General features: G+C 27.8%; 1 protein-coding gene across 5 annotated transcripts; it reads left to right on the plus strand.

The window, feature by feature from the left end:
• Positions 1-4304: 4304 nt before the first annotated feature.
• THA1 (threonine aldolase 1) lies at positions 4305-8493 on the plus strand. 5 transcript variants are annotated; one of them, XM_011037996.1, is made up of 11 exons: positions 4305-4473; positions 5161-5266; positions 5783-6230; positions 6541-6652; positions 6840-6890; positions 6991-7062; positions 7150-7282; positions 7407-7465; positions 7731-7831; positions 8110-8176; positions 8274-8493. In XM_011037996.1, exons 3-11 carry the CDS (start codon positions 5788-5790, stop codon positions 8313-8315), a joined length of 1080 nt encoding a protein of 359 aa, XP_011036298.1. In that variant the 5' UTR covers positions 4305-4473; positions 5161-5266; positions 5783-5787; the 3' UTR covers positions 8316-8493. The 5 variants fall into 5 exon arrangements, with proteins under 5 accessions (XP_011036298.1, XP_011036297.1, XP_011036295.1 ...); XM_011037995.1 differs by having other exon boundaries at positions 4305-4464; XM_011037993.1 differs by lacking the exon at positions 4305-4473 and adding an exon at positions 4506-4669.
• Positions 8494-17952: the final 9459 nt, after the last annotated feature.

Here is a 17952-nt window from a genome sequence, read left to right on the forward strand (position 1 = left end):
AATTCTAGACTGAATTTAATAATTATATTCAGTAATACTTTTGCTATTGGCCTAACAACATTCTAACAATTACAAGTAAAAAAAGCTTTTTTTATCTCAGAATATTTTTTAGAGACGTTAGAGACTAGCTAATCAACCTGGACATATACAAGTTGATGAAATAAATTAAACAAATTTCTATTCAACACTCACAAAAATAATTAATTGAAGCATCCCCTTTAGTTCCATAAACAAACCTAAAGCACTAGCACATGCCCTGTTTTCTTTATTCTTTGGTCACAATCTAACGTAGCCAACTGTTTGGAAGTGTGATGGGTTTAGATGATTTTTGAAAATATGTTTTATTTAAAAATTATAAAATTGATTTTTTTTAATGATTTCAACATACTGATATAAAAAATTAAAAAATATTTTAATATATTTTCAAATAAAAAATATTTTTAAAAAACATAATTACTAGTTTATTTACCCATTCACTTTTAGATTTGGCATATCCATTTTTGACATTATCATCCCAACTAAGCACAACCCAAAACGAACCTTTCTTCCTGCTGGAAGGATAAACTCAAGCCTCCTCTCTCTCTCTCTCTCTCTCTCTCTGAACTTGTATGCTTTTTACGTTACCCTATCAACCACTAGCTGCTTGCATAATTCATGCATGGTTTTCATTTTTATAAGCCAATATTATTGGAAGAGCCATCCATTATTGATGAACGAGTACTTCTTATGTTCTGTAAAAAGATCTAAAATCCTATATATATATAAATTTAATAACAAGATAGCAACTCGTCAGTAAATGATTCTGAAAACTATTAGATTTAATATTCTTGAATTCAATTATATATTGAGTCTAAATAAATATATATATATATATATATATGATAAGTGGCTAAACTTAACATATTTGAATTTGATTATATACTAATCTCAAGAAAACATGAGTTTGGTAAGATGTTATATCTAATATATTTAAGTTCAATTACATGTTGAGTTTAAGTAAATTAGTCTAATGAGTTGTTAGGTTTATATCCCTTATGCTTGCTATGTCAAATTCAATTAGTTTGAGAGTTATTGTAGATTCATGTTAAGAATACAAGATTTTGTTTATTTTTTTTTAAGACTTTTAACATGAATTATTTATGTAAAAAATGATTGTTTCTCTACATTTATATGTGTATAAGATATTTTTTAATGATGTACCATATTTTTATTTTATTAAGATGTGTAAGAAATACTCTCAGATCCTTTCACTTTTTTAAAATGACAAAGTTCATGGATTATAAATATTTTATAAACCACTTAAATAAGGGGTCATAATTTTCTTTCTTCAAGCACTTATACTTTAATTCTTAGAGTATTTATTTTATTAAAACAAGAACAAACATTTTTATTTTTAGAATTTAAAGTTTTTCTTATTTATTACAATCATTTATTTAAAATTAATAATTTTATTATTAGAGAATCTCTAAAACTCTACTTAAAAAACTGTTTTTCATGTTTTATGACTTGTACCATCAATCATATATTTTTTAAGCTTAGAAAAAGAAAATATTTACTATACATGTGATTAACCATTACTTAAGTTTTATAAAAGTTTTCTCACAGTAATTTGACATAACACTTCATTATTATTAAACTCAACTAGCTTAGTGGGTGAATCTAAAACCTAGCCTAAGTTGGATTAATAAAAAAAAAAAAAAATGTGTGAGTTAATCCTGTTAAACACAATCAAAATTTAGCTTAATTTTTATTTTAATATTTTTTAAAAAATAATTTTAAAATAATTTTATTTGAAATTAAATCAAAATCAGTTTATATTAACTCATTTAACTCGGTCATTGTGGCCCATTTTGTTTTCAAGGTCCATGGTTCCAATTACATGGACAATATTCTTGAGGGCGATTGATGATGTTAGTGGTGGGGTTTCACTTTTCTAGATTCCTGGATCCCTGTATCATCTTTAAAGCATTAGAATCCAAACGATCTTACACGTGTCGTTTTCAGGGTTCATGCCTGATGTTATCTTCTCTGCGTAAAGAGTTGCCAGGAGATTCCTCCTTCTTCTTTCAGGGTTCATGCCTGATGTTATCTTCTTTGCGTAAAGAGTTGCCAGGAGATTCCTTCTTCCTTTTTTTTTTTTTTTTGAATATTCTCAGTTTTTATTTTTCATTAAAAGGTTATCGTACGTTATCATCTTTCAATTTATATTCCATTTGTTTTATGATATAAATCTCGAATCTTGATTACTTTGGTGACATTAAGAGATTATTTTGGCTAAGATTTGGTTTAATATATAGATGGGCTGATAGTTTTTATCTGTTTAAAAATATGATTATAGTTACTATTTAAAATATTTTTTTATTTAAAAATATATTAAAATAATATTTTTTAATTTAAAAAAAATTAATTTTAAAACAACACATCAAAATAATCCAAAAACATAAAAAAATAACATTTAAAAAATTTAAATTTAAATTTTTAAAAAACATGGATTGACTCTCCTTTCCAAAACAGAGCCTTAAAGGGTAGCAATGAAGCTTGAATTTGTATTGTATATATTAAAATAATATATATTTAATTTTTAATTAAAATAATATTATTTTAAAAAATAAAAATTTAAACTTTAAATGGTTAACTAATCATAAATCAACTGACTTAATTTTTTTATTATTTTGAAACTCAATACAAATTAAATTTTAATTGACACACTAAATCAAATCAAATTTAATAAAAACAACTCAGAATCACCATCGTAAACTACTAGCCTTATTTTCTGTCAGAAATTGAAAGTAGAAAAAACTCTTTGGGGTTGGTATATTTAAACAGTCACAAAAGTCTCCAATTCCTTTCAAAAAAAATTTAAATATTTTTTTTAAACATGTTATTTTAAAATATTTTTTGTTAAAAAAAATCATAAATTCAAATTAACCTGTTTTACCAAAACAATGGAATTTAATAACCATGCAACAGCACAAAGTAATTTTTAAAAAATGCATTATTCAAAATCTATTGACATGAAGTAAAAACTACGTCCTGAAAATATTCCAAAGGATTACTCGTAGAAAGATGGTCAATTTCTAAGCAAGAAAACCAAATGGGAAGCCACCGGGAAATTTTCTGTCTTGAAAAGTAACGCCGCCGGCGCCAGCAGAGTTGCTTTCCATAGTTAGACAGTTACTGGGGAAGACCCAAATTACATTGGTCCACGTTCCTTAATTTTTATATTACCCGCTCCAATTATTATTTTTTTCTGGGTGATTTTTTTTATAAAAATAATTGAACTAATTAATTCTTATTTCCAATTGAATTAAGTACTTTATATATTATCAGATTTATAAAAATAAAACACCTACTATTTATATCAAAATTATAAGATTTATGAAAAAAATACTTTAAGCATTGTAGTACCTTTTGCTTTTCAAATAAAAAAATATTAAATTAAATTGATGTTAGGTGTTTTTTTTTATGATTTTAATATGTTAATATCAAAATAAAAAAATTTAATAGATAAAATTTAATTTTTTTAATGAACAAATTAGTTTAAATTATCAACTGAATTAAATACTTTCCTTGTTATTTTATTTAATACAAAATTTTATTTTAAAATATCTTATCATTGAAAAAAAAACCCTACTATTTAGAACTATGTTAAATTATTAATTATAATGAGACAAGGGTGGAATCAACCTTATTATATAATCATTATGTATACAAACGTGTTTATTTAGGGAAGTTATGTGAAATGTTTTCCAATTAAAAATATATAAAAATAATGTTTTTTATGATTTTATTTTTATTTTTAATATTAACTTATTAAAATTATAAAAAAATACTTGGGAATTTAATAATTTTTAAATGAAAATAATTTTTAAAAATGAAAAATACCCCTTGCTAAATCACCATATATTAACTTATTAAAATTATAAAAAAATAATTGGGAATTTAATAATTTTTAAAAATGAAAAATACCACTTGCTAAATCACCAAAGATCATGAATTTGATGTAATATAAGCTATTAAAAGCAAAAACGAAAACAAATTATAAGAAGCATACAGGAAGCTACCAAAGTCTCATCATTGCTAGTGGATTACATGCATTCCTTCCACCACGTAGATAGCGATTTTTATGTGGGTTTTTTTTTTTAATTTGACAGGGATGATTTTTAAAGTATTTTTTAATACATAAAAATAATATTTTCTTCATTTTTAAACATTTATATTTAACATTAATACAATAAAAATATGTATAAAAAAAAAGTTTCTTAAAAAATTTAAAATTCTTAACTGGTCGGCATTCCAAAACAGTATGCTAGTGCTGATACAGTAATGTCTTGTCTCTCTCCCTTTATAAGGGCAGGCAGTGATTAAGCTTTATCAGATTTCAAGAAAGCAAGAGAGAAAGAAAGAGAAGTTTTTTTTCGTAATTTCTAGTGGATTGCATGCCACCACCCACTGCTGGTGCAGGTTTATCTTGTGATTCCTCTCTTTTAACTTTTTACTTATTTATGTGGTTTTGGCCAGTGCATGCCATGCCAAAGCATTTCTATCCCAAGTGGGCGAGTTATCTAGCTCGTGTCCACTCTCACTCACATGAAATAGAGAATTCTGGTTAGCTTTGTTTTCTGGATTCTTGTTCAAGAATTTTTTCAAGTTTTAAAAGGCTTTCAAGGTGATGTAGTGTTCAGGTTCCTTTTAATTACATTAAGAAAAGTAGAGGGTTTGTTTCATTTTTTGAGTTTGAGTGGCTGGCGGATAAGGTTAGTTTCTTGGAAATTTTGTTGAAATACGTACATATTTAAAGATGACTCGCATGGCTTTGTGATGGTTTCCTTGAGCTCAATGTATAAAACTCTGCAGATTTTGGGCTAAATGAAAGAGTTTGATTTGAGCCTAAACTTTTTCCTGAATAAAACTTCTCTTGAATGAAAATATCAGCTCAAGTGTGATAATTGAAAGATTATTGGGTTGATTAACTGGTGATTAAGTGGTTTTTGTTTTGTTTTTGTTCTTGGTGACATGCAAGTTAGAGTTGGTTTCTCCGAGTTCATGTATGGAAATGATCCTGCTTAGTTTTTCCTGATAATTTTTGTGGGTTTTGAATTCTAATGTATATTACAAGTAATTTGTATAGAAATTCTCATGGTTCTTGCTTGCGTGCAGAATTTAAGGAAGTGGGCAGCCAATTCAATAGAGAAACTTTCTTGGTATCGGGTTTAGAGGTTGAAATTTCAGGGTTAAGAACAGAAAAGAAAAGGAACTTGCGCAGGTAGTCCATATCTGTCTCTCTATGCCTTTTCATGTACAGAATTAATTCTTCACTGGGTTTTAGCTAAAATCTCTTTAATTTCCTTAAGACTAGTTCAAGATGCATTGGGCTTGCTGTACTAGCCCTCACAGTTTTTGCTTTGAGCAGAGCAACTCGATAATATTGCCAGTGACTTGGATATATCCCACCTCGATTAAGGATCAATGTAATTGAATTTGGTTTCTGATCATATCTTATAACTTTGGTTATGAATTAAACAAAGATTTATATCGTTTTACTTTGTTGTAAAAATTAGTGTTAGAAGGAAATATTCATGACTTTTGAATTCTGTGGATGTCATTTTTTATGGCCAAGTGGGGCTTAAATCCTCAGCAGTTTTGTCGTTAATCAATTTTCTTTCACAATTGGCAATTTCTATCTTAATTTTCTCTACATTTCGAAACTTTCATAACCATGTGAAGATATGGATTTAGGAGTGGACTGATTTTTGTTGTTGCTATATTGTGTACTTTATAGCAAGAATGGTGGCTAGAACAGTGGATCTCCGGTCTGACACTGTCACGAAACCAACTGAAGCAATGAGGGCTGCTATGGCAAATGCTGAGGTTGATGATGATGTTTTGAGTCATGATCCCAGTGCGTTGCGGTTAGAAACTGAAATGGCAAAAGTCACGGGCAAGGAGGCAGCTCTATTTGTTCCATCAGGCACCATGGGCAACCTTGTTAGTGTTCTTGTGCATTGTAACATTAGGGGAAGTGAGGTAATACTTGGAAATAACTGTCATATCCATATCTTTGAGAATGGAGGCATCTCAACAATCGGAGGCGTTCATCCTCGGACTGTGAAGAATAACGATGATGGAACAATGGATATTGATTTAATTGAAGCTGCAATAAGAGATCCTAGAGGGGAGATTGTGTTTCCAACTACTAGGCTCATCTGTTTGGAGAATACACAAGCCAAGTGAGTGTTTGAACATGCATGAGAAAAACAATAACTTACTGTGTTCTGTTATATCCTTTTCATGATACTGCGCATGGAGAACTCGGTGTTTTCTAGAAGGTTTTGCAAGTGTCGTTCTTTTATTTACGATAGGCTGTTATTTAATAATTGATAACTGCATTATATTTCTGGATATTCTGTTTTTCTTAATTCTTTTTTATTTTCTGAGATTTTAGTACCATTGGAAAGAGATTCATCTTTTCTTTCACTGTATCTTCTACATTTTTAGTTCAACTGTTATGTCTTATGGGATGATCTCTAATCAATGCAGCTGCGGTGGTAGATGCTTGTCTGCAGAATATACCGACAAAGTTGGAGAATTAGCTAAAAAGCATGGTCTGAAGCTTCACATTGACGGGGCTCGCATTTTTAATGCATCTATAGTGAGTTAAATAATTTTTTATGTGCTTATTTATGATCATGTAATAAGTTTGGGAGCAAATTGCTCTTCCATGCATGTGTTGATTGAGATAACGCATATGCTTTTTTGTTTTCCATGAAGCAAAAGCATGCACAATCTACTGTTTCCACTTTCCAGTGTCTGATCCAAAAAATAAATAAATCTCTCAGGCACTCGGGGTTCCAGTTCACAGGCTTTTACAAGCTGCAGATTCAGCTTCGGTATGATTATGTGGCCAGGAATCTAATAGTCACTTTCGATATCAAAATGTTGCTAGTTAATGAATTCTGTTCCTTCATGTATCTCAAACTTTTGAACCAGGTGTGTCTATCAAAAGGTTTAGGTGCACCTGTTGGCTCTGTTATTGTTGGTTCCAAAAGTTTTATTGCCAAGGTAGGATGAAATTTTACTTGAAGGAAGAACGCCAGCTTTTTTGTTTTCTGGATACCAACTCTTGTATTTTCATACGTTCTCTTTTAGGCTAGAATCCTGAGGAAAACCTTGGGAGGTGGAATGAGACAAGTCGGTATCCTTTGCGCTGCTGATTTAGTTGCTCTTCACGAGAATGTTCTAAAGCTTGAGGATGATCACAAGAAAGCTAAGATGCTAGCAGGTACATGGTGTCCCTATTTATGTAATTTAGCCCTTTCCTTCTTGCGTTCTATAATACAGAGTCACTCTCTTTTTGCCCCCCGCCACAAATCAACCGATAATCTTTACTTGCTTTAACTTTTTAGAGGGGCTGAATCAAATCAAAGGACTAAGGCTGAACGTTGCTGCTGTTGAGACCAATATTGTGAGTAATTTAGTTGCCAGAAGTTCTAAAATGTGTTTCCCAGTTCATCAATTCATCTCGATTGCAAAACTCTTTCATAAGTATTTGTGATCTTATTATATTTCCCTGTTTAATCGAGTATTTTTCTGTAGACTCAACAAATTCATGCACAAATATGATAACATCTCTGTCTCGTGTGCATCTCTACGTGTGCCTGTTCAATGCTTTATTTAGTGACCCTGGACAAATGATACATTTACACTCGTTTTTAATTTTGTTTGACCAGATATTTTTTGACATAGTAGAGGGAGCAAAAATCACAGCAGAAAAGCTGTGCAAGAACTTGGAACACCATGGTATACTTGTAATGCAAGAGAGCCCTGTCAGGTCCGTTGAAACCCCAAATATTCCCATGAATTATAGCAAAAAAGAAAAAGAAAAGGCATCGCATCTCATTTGGTTTTATGTTGCTTGAGTTCGCAGTAACCATGCTAGTTTTATGTATGGTTACAGCCCGACGACAAGTCGAAAAACCATCTCAACAGTTGTTGGTTAAGGTCCTATGAGTGGTTCTATATATTAATCTCTAACATGGTGCCTGAAGATACATACTTGCATGGCTAGCCAATGCCGAGTTCTTTTCTCATCTTTCTTGCCTCTTTCAGGATTAGGGTTGTCCTTCACCACCAGATTTCAGAGAGTGATGTGCAGTACGCACTCTCCTGCTTTAAGGTAATTGATGGAACACTGCTCTCCGTTTATATTTTGCTTATTTCTAATGGCTATTCAAGAACAGAAACTTGAATCTCTGCTGATTTTAATATTGCAGCAAGCTTTGTCCGGGAGGGTGCAGGAAGAAAATGGCAACTAGTGGAAGAAACTGTATCAGTTCATGTTGTATCAGATACTGTATCAATTCTCAAGTCAACTCATGGTTGGGTTCAATAAACATGGAATAATATAATATAAGAAAACTTACATTGTATCACTTCATATCTTTGTTTGGGCTTATAAGCTTATGTGTTATGATCTTGGGCTCTTCCTTTGCTTTTGTTTGGGCTTGTGTAGTGCATGATTACTTTCGAGTCCTCAAAAAAGGAAGGTTTGTTTTTGTGGTTAAATTATATTTTTTAAAAATATTATAGATTTTTTTATTTTAAATTATATTTTGTATTTTTAAATTGCATGTTTATATCAAAAATGAATTTTAAAAAATAAAAAATATATATTATTTTAATATATTTTTAAATAAAAAGAAAAGGAAAAAGGAAAAATAATTATTGTAGCAACACAGATTTTCAAGGGTAAAAATCTTGGTACAAGAGTTTAAGAGAGACTTTGTGTATCCTATGATCTCTCGACTAAGGACACCCACATCTCGATTGCATACACACACTAACACACATATCGAGCTAAGTCCTTTTATCTCTTCAAGAATTGCCACACAACTCGAATTCAATTTTGATTGATATTTATAAAAAAAAGAAGAACAAAATAATCTGTTTTAATAAAAATGATTAATTTAGTGACTTATGATTTGACTCAATTACTAATAAGTTGATTCATTTTTCAAATCAATTTTTGAATTATAAATGAAAAATATATTTGCATTAAATTTAAAATTAATTTTTTAAAAATTACATTAATTTTTTTTTTATCTTTTCAAATGTTAGGAAGCATGCATGAAGAATTTAACCATTATAAATTACATTATAGAATTAACTAGATCCTTAGTGTTATGGTGTAGGTTATATTATTTTTTTAAATATACAAAAGAAAAATTAAACATTACTAATATTTTTCTAGTGGATAAACATTAAATGCATAAAGGTTGATTTGATATGATCTGATTGACTTCGTAGCTTTAAATGCAACTTAAAAAATTAATAAAAACATAATTTAACTCACAAAAACTCAAGACACTATTTTTAAAAATATATTAAAATAACAATATATTGAATTGATCCGGGTCAACCCAGATTAATTTATTAAATTCATGACTTAAATCATGAGACATGATAATCCCATATAACACACATCAAAATCAATTATAAAACTCAATTCTCAATCAACCTAGTATTAAATAATAGAATTAAAAAAATTAAAAAAATAACTTGAGTTAATTTATCAAAACCATGACTCGAATCATGAGATCGACATAACCTTATAAAAAATAAACAGAAAAAATAATCCAATTCAACTCGAGTTTATCTGTCAAATCCATAATTAAGGTTCTGAGACTATAATAACCTTATAGAAAGTAAGTTAAAACAAATTATGAAATACAATTTTCAATAAACAATTGCCAAATGATGAGATTGAAAATAAATTCAATCTAAAAACAGTATACAATAAAATAACTTAAGTTTGCCTAGGTCAACACAAAAAAAACATGACCCGAGTTATAAGATTAAGATAATTTTATAAAAATCAAATCAAAATAAATCATGAAAACTGATTTCTAATCAACCCAATATTAAATGATAAAATTAAAAAAATACTAATTAAAAAAGACAAAAAAAAATCTTAAGTAAACTAGGTTAACCCAATAAACTATGTACGAGATAACTTCTTGAAAATTAAATCAAAATAAATTAAAAAGCTTAATTCCTAATCAATTTACTATTAAATGATGAAATTTAATAAAAAATATTAATTTAAAAAACAAAATAAAATTAAGTTGACCAAGTTTATCCATGAAATGGGTTATGAGACTAAGTTAATTATATATAAAACAAATTACAATAAATTATAAAACTTAATTTCTAATAAATCATATATTAAAAAATAAATAAATAAATTTTAAAAAATATTATTAAATTTAATAATATTTTGTGAGGTAGTGCATTGTAAAAGCATCATCTTTTTTAATTTACTGTTAATAATAATAGTAATAGTATTAGCAGCTTTATTTCTGTCCTCATGTAATTATATGATAACATTCTCTATCATTGTTGTAACTAGTTTTTTTTTTATCTCCTTAAAAATCCTAAGAAAATATTGCAATAGAAAAAAAAGAGAGAATATGTTTTTAAAAAAATTATATTTCAAAATAAAGGGAAAAAATGAAATCAAGGGTGGAATTGGTAAAAACATGTTACAAAATGGTTGAAATTAGTTAAAAAATTGAAAATTAGAGACACAAGGATTGAATTGTAAAAGGTGGCAGCATGCAGGATCTTCAATTGATTAATTAGGGATAAAATTAAAAAACAATTATTGAGAAAAAGGTTGCAATTGGGTTAAAATAGAAGAATTGAAAAACCAAAGACTAAAAGAAAAGCAAACTTGGAGGACTTATTTAAAAAGAAAGAATATCCTTCACCAAAACAACACTATCTTATTTTAATTTTATTTTATTTTCTTAGGGTTAAAGTACTAGTGTTAGATTAATTTTGTAAAACTATGTTATCACTTTTTTACATAGTTATACATGTGAAAATATTTATTTTTAGAAATAGAAAACTTTTTGCTCATGCATTATTTTATTTTAATCTATTTTTAATGGCTTCCCAGTAGCATTAACTTCATTTTGGAAGACTGTTATTGTTTTTTACATATGCATGCGTGTGAAAAAAATTATTTTTAGAAAGTAAAAACTTTTTACCTATATAATTTTTATTTAATTTTTTTATTGGTTTACAATAACACTATTATTATTTAGTAAAATTGTGTTGTTATCTTTTTATGTATGTATGTTTAGAATAACATAAAGTGATTTAATTTCTACTATTTATAAATAAAAAACTAAAAAAAAAATCATTGTTACAGTAAATAGTGATTTATAAGGGGGAAACAAAGATTTTTTACTCTCAATTAGTTCTAATTAATATGGATGAATGTGGAAAATTATCCATTTTCAAAGTTTTTACCTATCTAGTTCTGGCTTGGGTTATGTAATGTACATATTAATTTGAATTAATCTAATCTATTTAAAATATTATTGTTTTAAGATTTAAAAAAATTAAAAAATGTAATTTTATTTTATTTTCTTAAAACTAATTATTTTTTATTGAATCTAGTGAGTTATTAATTAACAAAGTTAATTTTTATCCAATTTAATTTAAATCTAACTAGAAATAAAAAATAAAAATCAGACTAATAAGCAACTAAATATCCATATGGACATAATAAGTTTAATAACATTGTTCATTCATATAATATTTTTTTTATTAATATAATTGTTTGGGCCAATTTATATATATATATCGATTAATTTATGAATTATAAAGTTAACAAACATATAATTCTTTATTAGTTTTAAATTTTATAAAATTTAAATTAATAATTTTTAAAAAATAAATTTAAAATTTTACTGGTTAAAGATGTATTTTACCACTCATACAATATTTTATTAACACACATCGACATGTGCACGTACAAGTATTCTCAGGCTCTCAGCAGCTAAAACTGGACATTATCCATTTCAATTTTCATGCCCTTTGAATATATTTCTTTCCATGCTCTTACAGGGGGTAGTAGCAAACCTAGTCCTCGATACCAGCATCTAGCTCAGGGAGCTAATAACATGTCACCCCCATGGCATGCAGCCATTGAATTCTTTATGCAGCTTTTCGATTCTAAATGCAGGAAATATGTTTGTTACTCAAAATGGAAGTCTACAGACTTACCCTTTTGTATTATAAGTTTAATTCGTTCCTTTACCTAGGCAGGGATATAGTATTCTTTGTGTACTTTCATCAGAGTGATGATAATCGAAAGCAGTAAGATATTGAAGTCTGCACAGCAAAATTCCCTCAGTTGAACCCTACGCCTCTCTCAACATGGACGAAGCTTGTTTCTTGTGCTTAATCCATCGATTTCTATCTTCCACAGAGATTATGGACGATGGTTCTTGACATTCTTTGCCCTTTTTCTCCGAAAGGATGGAGGTTTGGGATTCCCAGTTACAGGAACACTCGACTTAGAAGCTAGATCAAAAAATTTATTATATAATTAAGTTAATTCACAAGTTATTAGATTAATATTAGTTAATTCAAATCTATTGTTTTTATTCAAATGATAATGATTTGTTTTTTTAATTTTTTTTAATATTAAATTGAATAAATACTAAAACTTAGTTGAGTCAATCATGTTTTACCAGGTTAATATCTTATTTGATATAGGTTAGCCTCTAAATCTTAAATTTCTTCACCCACAACATCTGAGTCGAATTAATAATAAAAGGCATAATTAATTTATTGTTTTCTAACCCATATAAATGTGAGATTCAGGATAATAAGTATTTGGAGGCCCTACTTTTACTTGCGTAAGATAACATTTCATTGTTGATAAAAAATATTATAAATTATATTATGAGATATCATCAAATAATTTAAATTTTTATGTTGAAATTATTCACATAATATAATATTAAAATCTTGTGATTAAAAAATCACAAGTTTAAATCTCATCACTCTATTTATTTAGTAAAAATTAATTATAAATTAGCATAACTTTGTGCACATTTTAAATTCAAAAATTTTTCATCTGAAAAGGTATATTAAAAAATAATATAGATAATCTTATTTAATATTTTAAAATTTTAAATTAAGATGATTATTTAAAAATTAAGATTTATTAATAATTAATATCTCATTATTTTTTTCCCCTTTCAAAAGCCTACATCTAAATAAAAGGGTAAGCACGCTCCCTCCCTATCCAAACTTTAAAACCCAAATCTTTTAACTTTTTAATTTTCAAAAAATAATTTTAAAAACCAACATCATTATGATAAATACCAAATATTGAGAAATAACACTTTAATATTATGATCCATTTGTATTTTTGAAGTTTTTTTTTCCTTTTTTAACTAATGTTTAGCATTTTCCATAATTATTTGTTCCCCTCGTTTTATATTTTAATAAAATCAATCACAATTGACCTAAATAATTAAAATAATCTTAACCCATTTAGTGATAAAAAATACTAAAAAAAACAAAGAAACTCATGGACATCTTCTTCAATAAAAAGGAGGACAAGAGGAGTTTAAGATGGTAGGAACGGTTAGTTGGGGATCACAAGAAAAATACAAAGAGGGAACAATAAAATATTCCATGAATGGAAGATATATCATAACTGTCTACTCGAGCTATCACACCGGAGTAACTTTGTGTTATAGAAATGAAAATCTAAATGACGGTCCACTAAGACGTTAAAATTACAGGATAATAATAATATAAAAAATAAAAAGAGTTGTAAAAATTGTGCTATAAGATTCGATAGCTAAAGAATAAATATAAAGTTGAAAGAAATTGAGCATTAAAATAACTGCCAAGATCTCAACTCATAAAGAAACAGCTATATTCTCATGATCTAGCAGGAAATAGGAGTGAAGTTTGAAAAATTAATTTTTCTTCTTCAATTAACACTTTCTCAAGGAAAAACTTTGGAAAGATAAGCTAAAATTTGTTATGAAAAATACCACATTAAATGTTTAATGGGTTACTTTGTTACAAACAAGATAATATTTATTAAAAACAAATTGTAATAATAACTTAATTAGTTAAATTTTAAATTTACTGTTCAGAGATTATTAGTTTAAATATCACAAATCTTAGAATTATTAGAGGTTTATATAGTTATTAATTTTAAAATATTTAAAAATTAAATAAAATATATATAAGCTGTTCTGAATTTTCATAATTAAAAAAAAAGGGTTGTAATATTATCAACAACATGTAACTTATAAAGATGTTATTTTAAAAAAATTAAAAAATTTGAATCTTCAAAAACACTACTAGTTAGCAAATTTCTTTCTTAAAATAGTGAAGGCTTGATACTGTGGTATAAGATTTTTTTAAAAGTATTTTTTTGATTAAAAATATATTAAAATAATATATTTTATTTTTAATATTAATATTAATATCTTTTAAAAACACCTAAAAAATTAATTTAATATTTTTTTAAAATAAAAATACTTTAAAAAATAAAGTATAACACAAAAATAAATGCTCATTATCTCCCTTTTATTTTATTTTTTGGGTACATTTTGGCTGAAACGGGGGACCATTTGAGCAGAAAAACACAGATTTCCATAGAATCATTCTGTTCCCTGAGAATGAAACAAGATGAAGCCAGCTAGCTATCTGGGCTAATACTTTTGTATTTTCCTTTCCAAAAAACAGAGTGTTATTCTTAAAAACTAAACTAAACTAATAGTAAAGCTTATTTCTTGGCCTCAACATATTCTAGGAACCTGATGCTAACTAGGTCTTGGATCCCAATGAAGGAAACCTTGCCCCTTTCTCTAAGTAGAAGGTTATAGGCTTCCCTTTTACAACAGTGTCTTCCTTGACTTTCGTGCCATAAAGCTCCTTAGCAAATATAAATAAAATCTAAAAATCCTTAGATCCCAGTGTTTTTTTTCCGAGTGTTTTTCAATGATTTGATATACAAATATAAAAAAATTTTAAAAATAATTTTAATATACTTTTACATAAAAAATATTTTAAAAATTAAATTACACCACACTGTCAAAGACAAAACTACAACAGCTAAAAATAATTATTACCCAAAGAATGATGACCCACGCCCAGTAAACATTGCGCAATCTTGGCCCATTGATGCATGGGAAGTTTCTGAGGGTTGGAGGTAGCAAGCCAGTCAATGATGTAATTGCCAGATAATAATTATCAACGCCCCAGTAAACATTGTTCATTTATGAATTTGTAGGTTTATGATATAATTATTAATTTTAAAATTTATAAGATTAGCTAAGATATATATTAATTGATCCAAATAATTATTGTCCATCATAACTTTTCTCTTAATTTAAAACAACAAATACCATTAAGAGTTAATTTTATTGTAGGGACATTGGCCTGTACATGAGTTTTGGTTATATAATTATAATTTTAAATTTTCAAGTTTAGTAAACTTTGATTTTGAAAAAATTATACATAGAATTTAATTTAGAGATTAGTCTTGAGATTAGGGTTTATTTTGTTGTTATTTATTTGTATGTAATATTTTCCTATTCCATTATTTAAAATATAATGAAATGGCATGTTGTATGCTGTGTAGTTTAGTTTTATGAATAGAAATATTCACTTTAATTTATAAATATAAAAGAAAGATGCTAATTTTTTTTCTTATAAATTGAGTTATCCAGACTAGTTTATATATATTATAATTAATTTTTAAATTTATTAAATATCTTATAAACCTAGTGCACAGGTAAATACATGCAAAAAAACAAAAAAAAACACACACACCTGGATGCAGAAGAAAAGAATAAATCCCATCCTCCATTAAGCCACAAACTCAAGTGCAGAAGGCACTAATCTTATCCTGCCACTTGTTAGCACATTTATGAATGATTGTCTTGGTATATCATGTTATCCTTACACATTTCCTCGTTTATTATCTCTTGTATAACTATTATATTGATTTAAAAATAAAAAAGTTTTCTATAAATTACCAAATAAAAACCTAGCATAAATTGAGTTGGAGATTGAACTCGTCAAATCTGAGTGAGACCTGACCGCGTGAACTCCAATGTTTGTTTTTAGAATTTTTATTCAAGATGATGCTATATCTTAAACCAAAGTTTTAGAATTGAATTAGCCAGGTCCACGTCCAATCTGAATTTGATAACTATGTCAATATTCAATATTTAGGTGCAAGGTGGGCACCATTTATTATTTAATCCACATATATTGCTTGCCGGTTGTTTAATCTCTTTAACAATTACAGCTCCTTGGCTTAGGTGGGGGAAGGAGAAGGTTATGATTGAGCAAATAGTCGTCCCCCTTAGCATCCCACCGACTGTGTCACAGTGTAGGAATCTTTAGCATTGCGATTTTACTCACAGATAGCTGTTGCTTCAATAATTTGCAAATTAAAGGCAAAGTGAAGAAGACATTTTGTGTGAAGGCACATCATCTTTACACATCCTTTTCAAGATCCCCATTACATATATAAAGCATTTTGCACGGTAGCTGGTCTATATATATATATATATATATATAAGAGCCCACGAAGATCTATTATGGTCTCTGCGAGACATCGAAAGACATCACAAAAAATGCAATCAAATCTGGGCTCCCAAGTTGCTACAAATTGAGCTTACCCCACCTCCATACTGGTACTCGTCACTTGAGTTCTCAACAAAATTTTCCACTATACTTTCTCGATTATATTTCATCCCCGTTAATTGTAGTTCAACCAGTACAATTACATCTGTTCTCTCAAAAAATCTCAAATTAAACAAAAAACTACAATTTATTATAATAAAGTGCATATACATGTGTGTGTGTGTGGTTTTAGTCAAGTTTGTCTGCACTACTTTCATGTATTTTTATGCCGACATCACTTCCATGTTACTTCAGTATATGTTTTTTATTATTATTTGTTATGATTGTAGTCTTAAAAAATAATTTTAGTTATGGTTTTTTCAAGTATTTTTAGTTAAAATTACTGTGAGACAGTTATCGTCCATATACTAATTAAATATACATAACCATGCAAACATACAAAAGAAAATAATTCTAGAGCCATCCAATATAATGAGCTCACAGCACTACTTGAGCTTCACTACATATGATCAACGCCGAGATGCAACACTACCACGAAAATGTACACACTTCTCTCTTCTCTTTTCCCCTTCTGGATAAAGGATATGAATTAAGTTACCAACACTTGTAAATATTGACAAACAAATAGGTAGAATGTTGGGTTCAAAGCATTTGATGGAGGTATGAAGGAAGGAATTAATGGCGGTACAAGATTTGGATGTGAGAAGCTAAGCAATTGCTTTGAAGGTTCGTCATCTTCCTTCATAAACAAGGGTTGTCGTCAAGTAAATCTTTTGTGCTTTAGTTTAGGAGAGGTTTATGTGTGTTCACGCGCTTTATGGGGTTAGGAGAAGTAATTAGTGTTTTTTAACTATTCCACGAGATAGGTAAACTCCAATCAAATCATGTTTTAAAAAGATAAATAAAGGTTGATTGATCAAACTCGATCGATCAATTCAAATCCTAGTTTAATTCTTTTATAATAACATTATTTTAAAAAAATAAATAAACCTTTATTATTTTGATTTTAAAACTATTTATTTATGTATTTGAAGTTACGTTTAAATGTATTTTAAAAATACATTTATCTTTTAAAAATATTAATTTAATGTAAATGGTTGTACTTATAGTTATTTTTGGATACATGTTAAAAGTATATTTATTTTTCAAAAACATTAAATTGATGTATTTTTTAGTATTTTTCGATAATTTTAATATGTTTATGTTATTTCAAGTGAAACGTATTTAAAAAGATAAATACTTATACGTACAATAATACCAACCATCGTGTATTTGAGTGAGACCATTCATGTTAACCTGTTTAAGATTTTATTTGATATTATAACACATAATTTTTTTAATTTTTTTTTTAAGTGCTTTTAATAATATAGTAACTTGGGTTTAATAAATTTGAAAAGTAACGCCAGCATATTTTTGTGTACCGACTCTATTGGGTCGCCATCAGCCACTCACACTGCCAAGGCCCAAACC

This window comes from Populus euphratica, unplaced genomic scaffold (assembly GCF_000495115.2).
Source record: "Populus euphratica unplaced genomic scaffold, PopEup_1.0 scaffold54.1, whole genome shotgun sequence".
Lineage (NCBI taxonomy): Eukaryota > Viridiplantae > Streptophyta > Magnoliopsida > Malpighiales > Salicaceae > Populus > Populus euphratica.

Coding starts and splice junctions, on each gene's coding strand:
- THA1 (XM_011037996.1), top strand. CDS start 5,788: ATGGTGGCTAGAACAGTGGATCTCCGGTCTGACACTGTCACGAAACCA. Junction 6,231..6,540: donor TTGGAGAATACACAAGCCAA/GTGAGTGTTTGA, acceptor TAATCAATGCAG/CTGCGGTGGTAGATGCTTGT. Junction 7,466..7,730: donor CTGCTGTTGAGACCAATATT/GTGAGTAATTTA, acceptor TTGTTTGACCAG/ATATTTTTTGACATAGTAGA.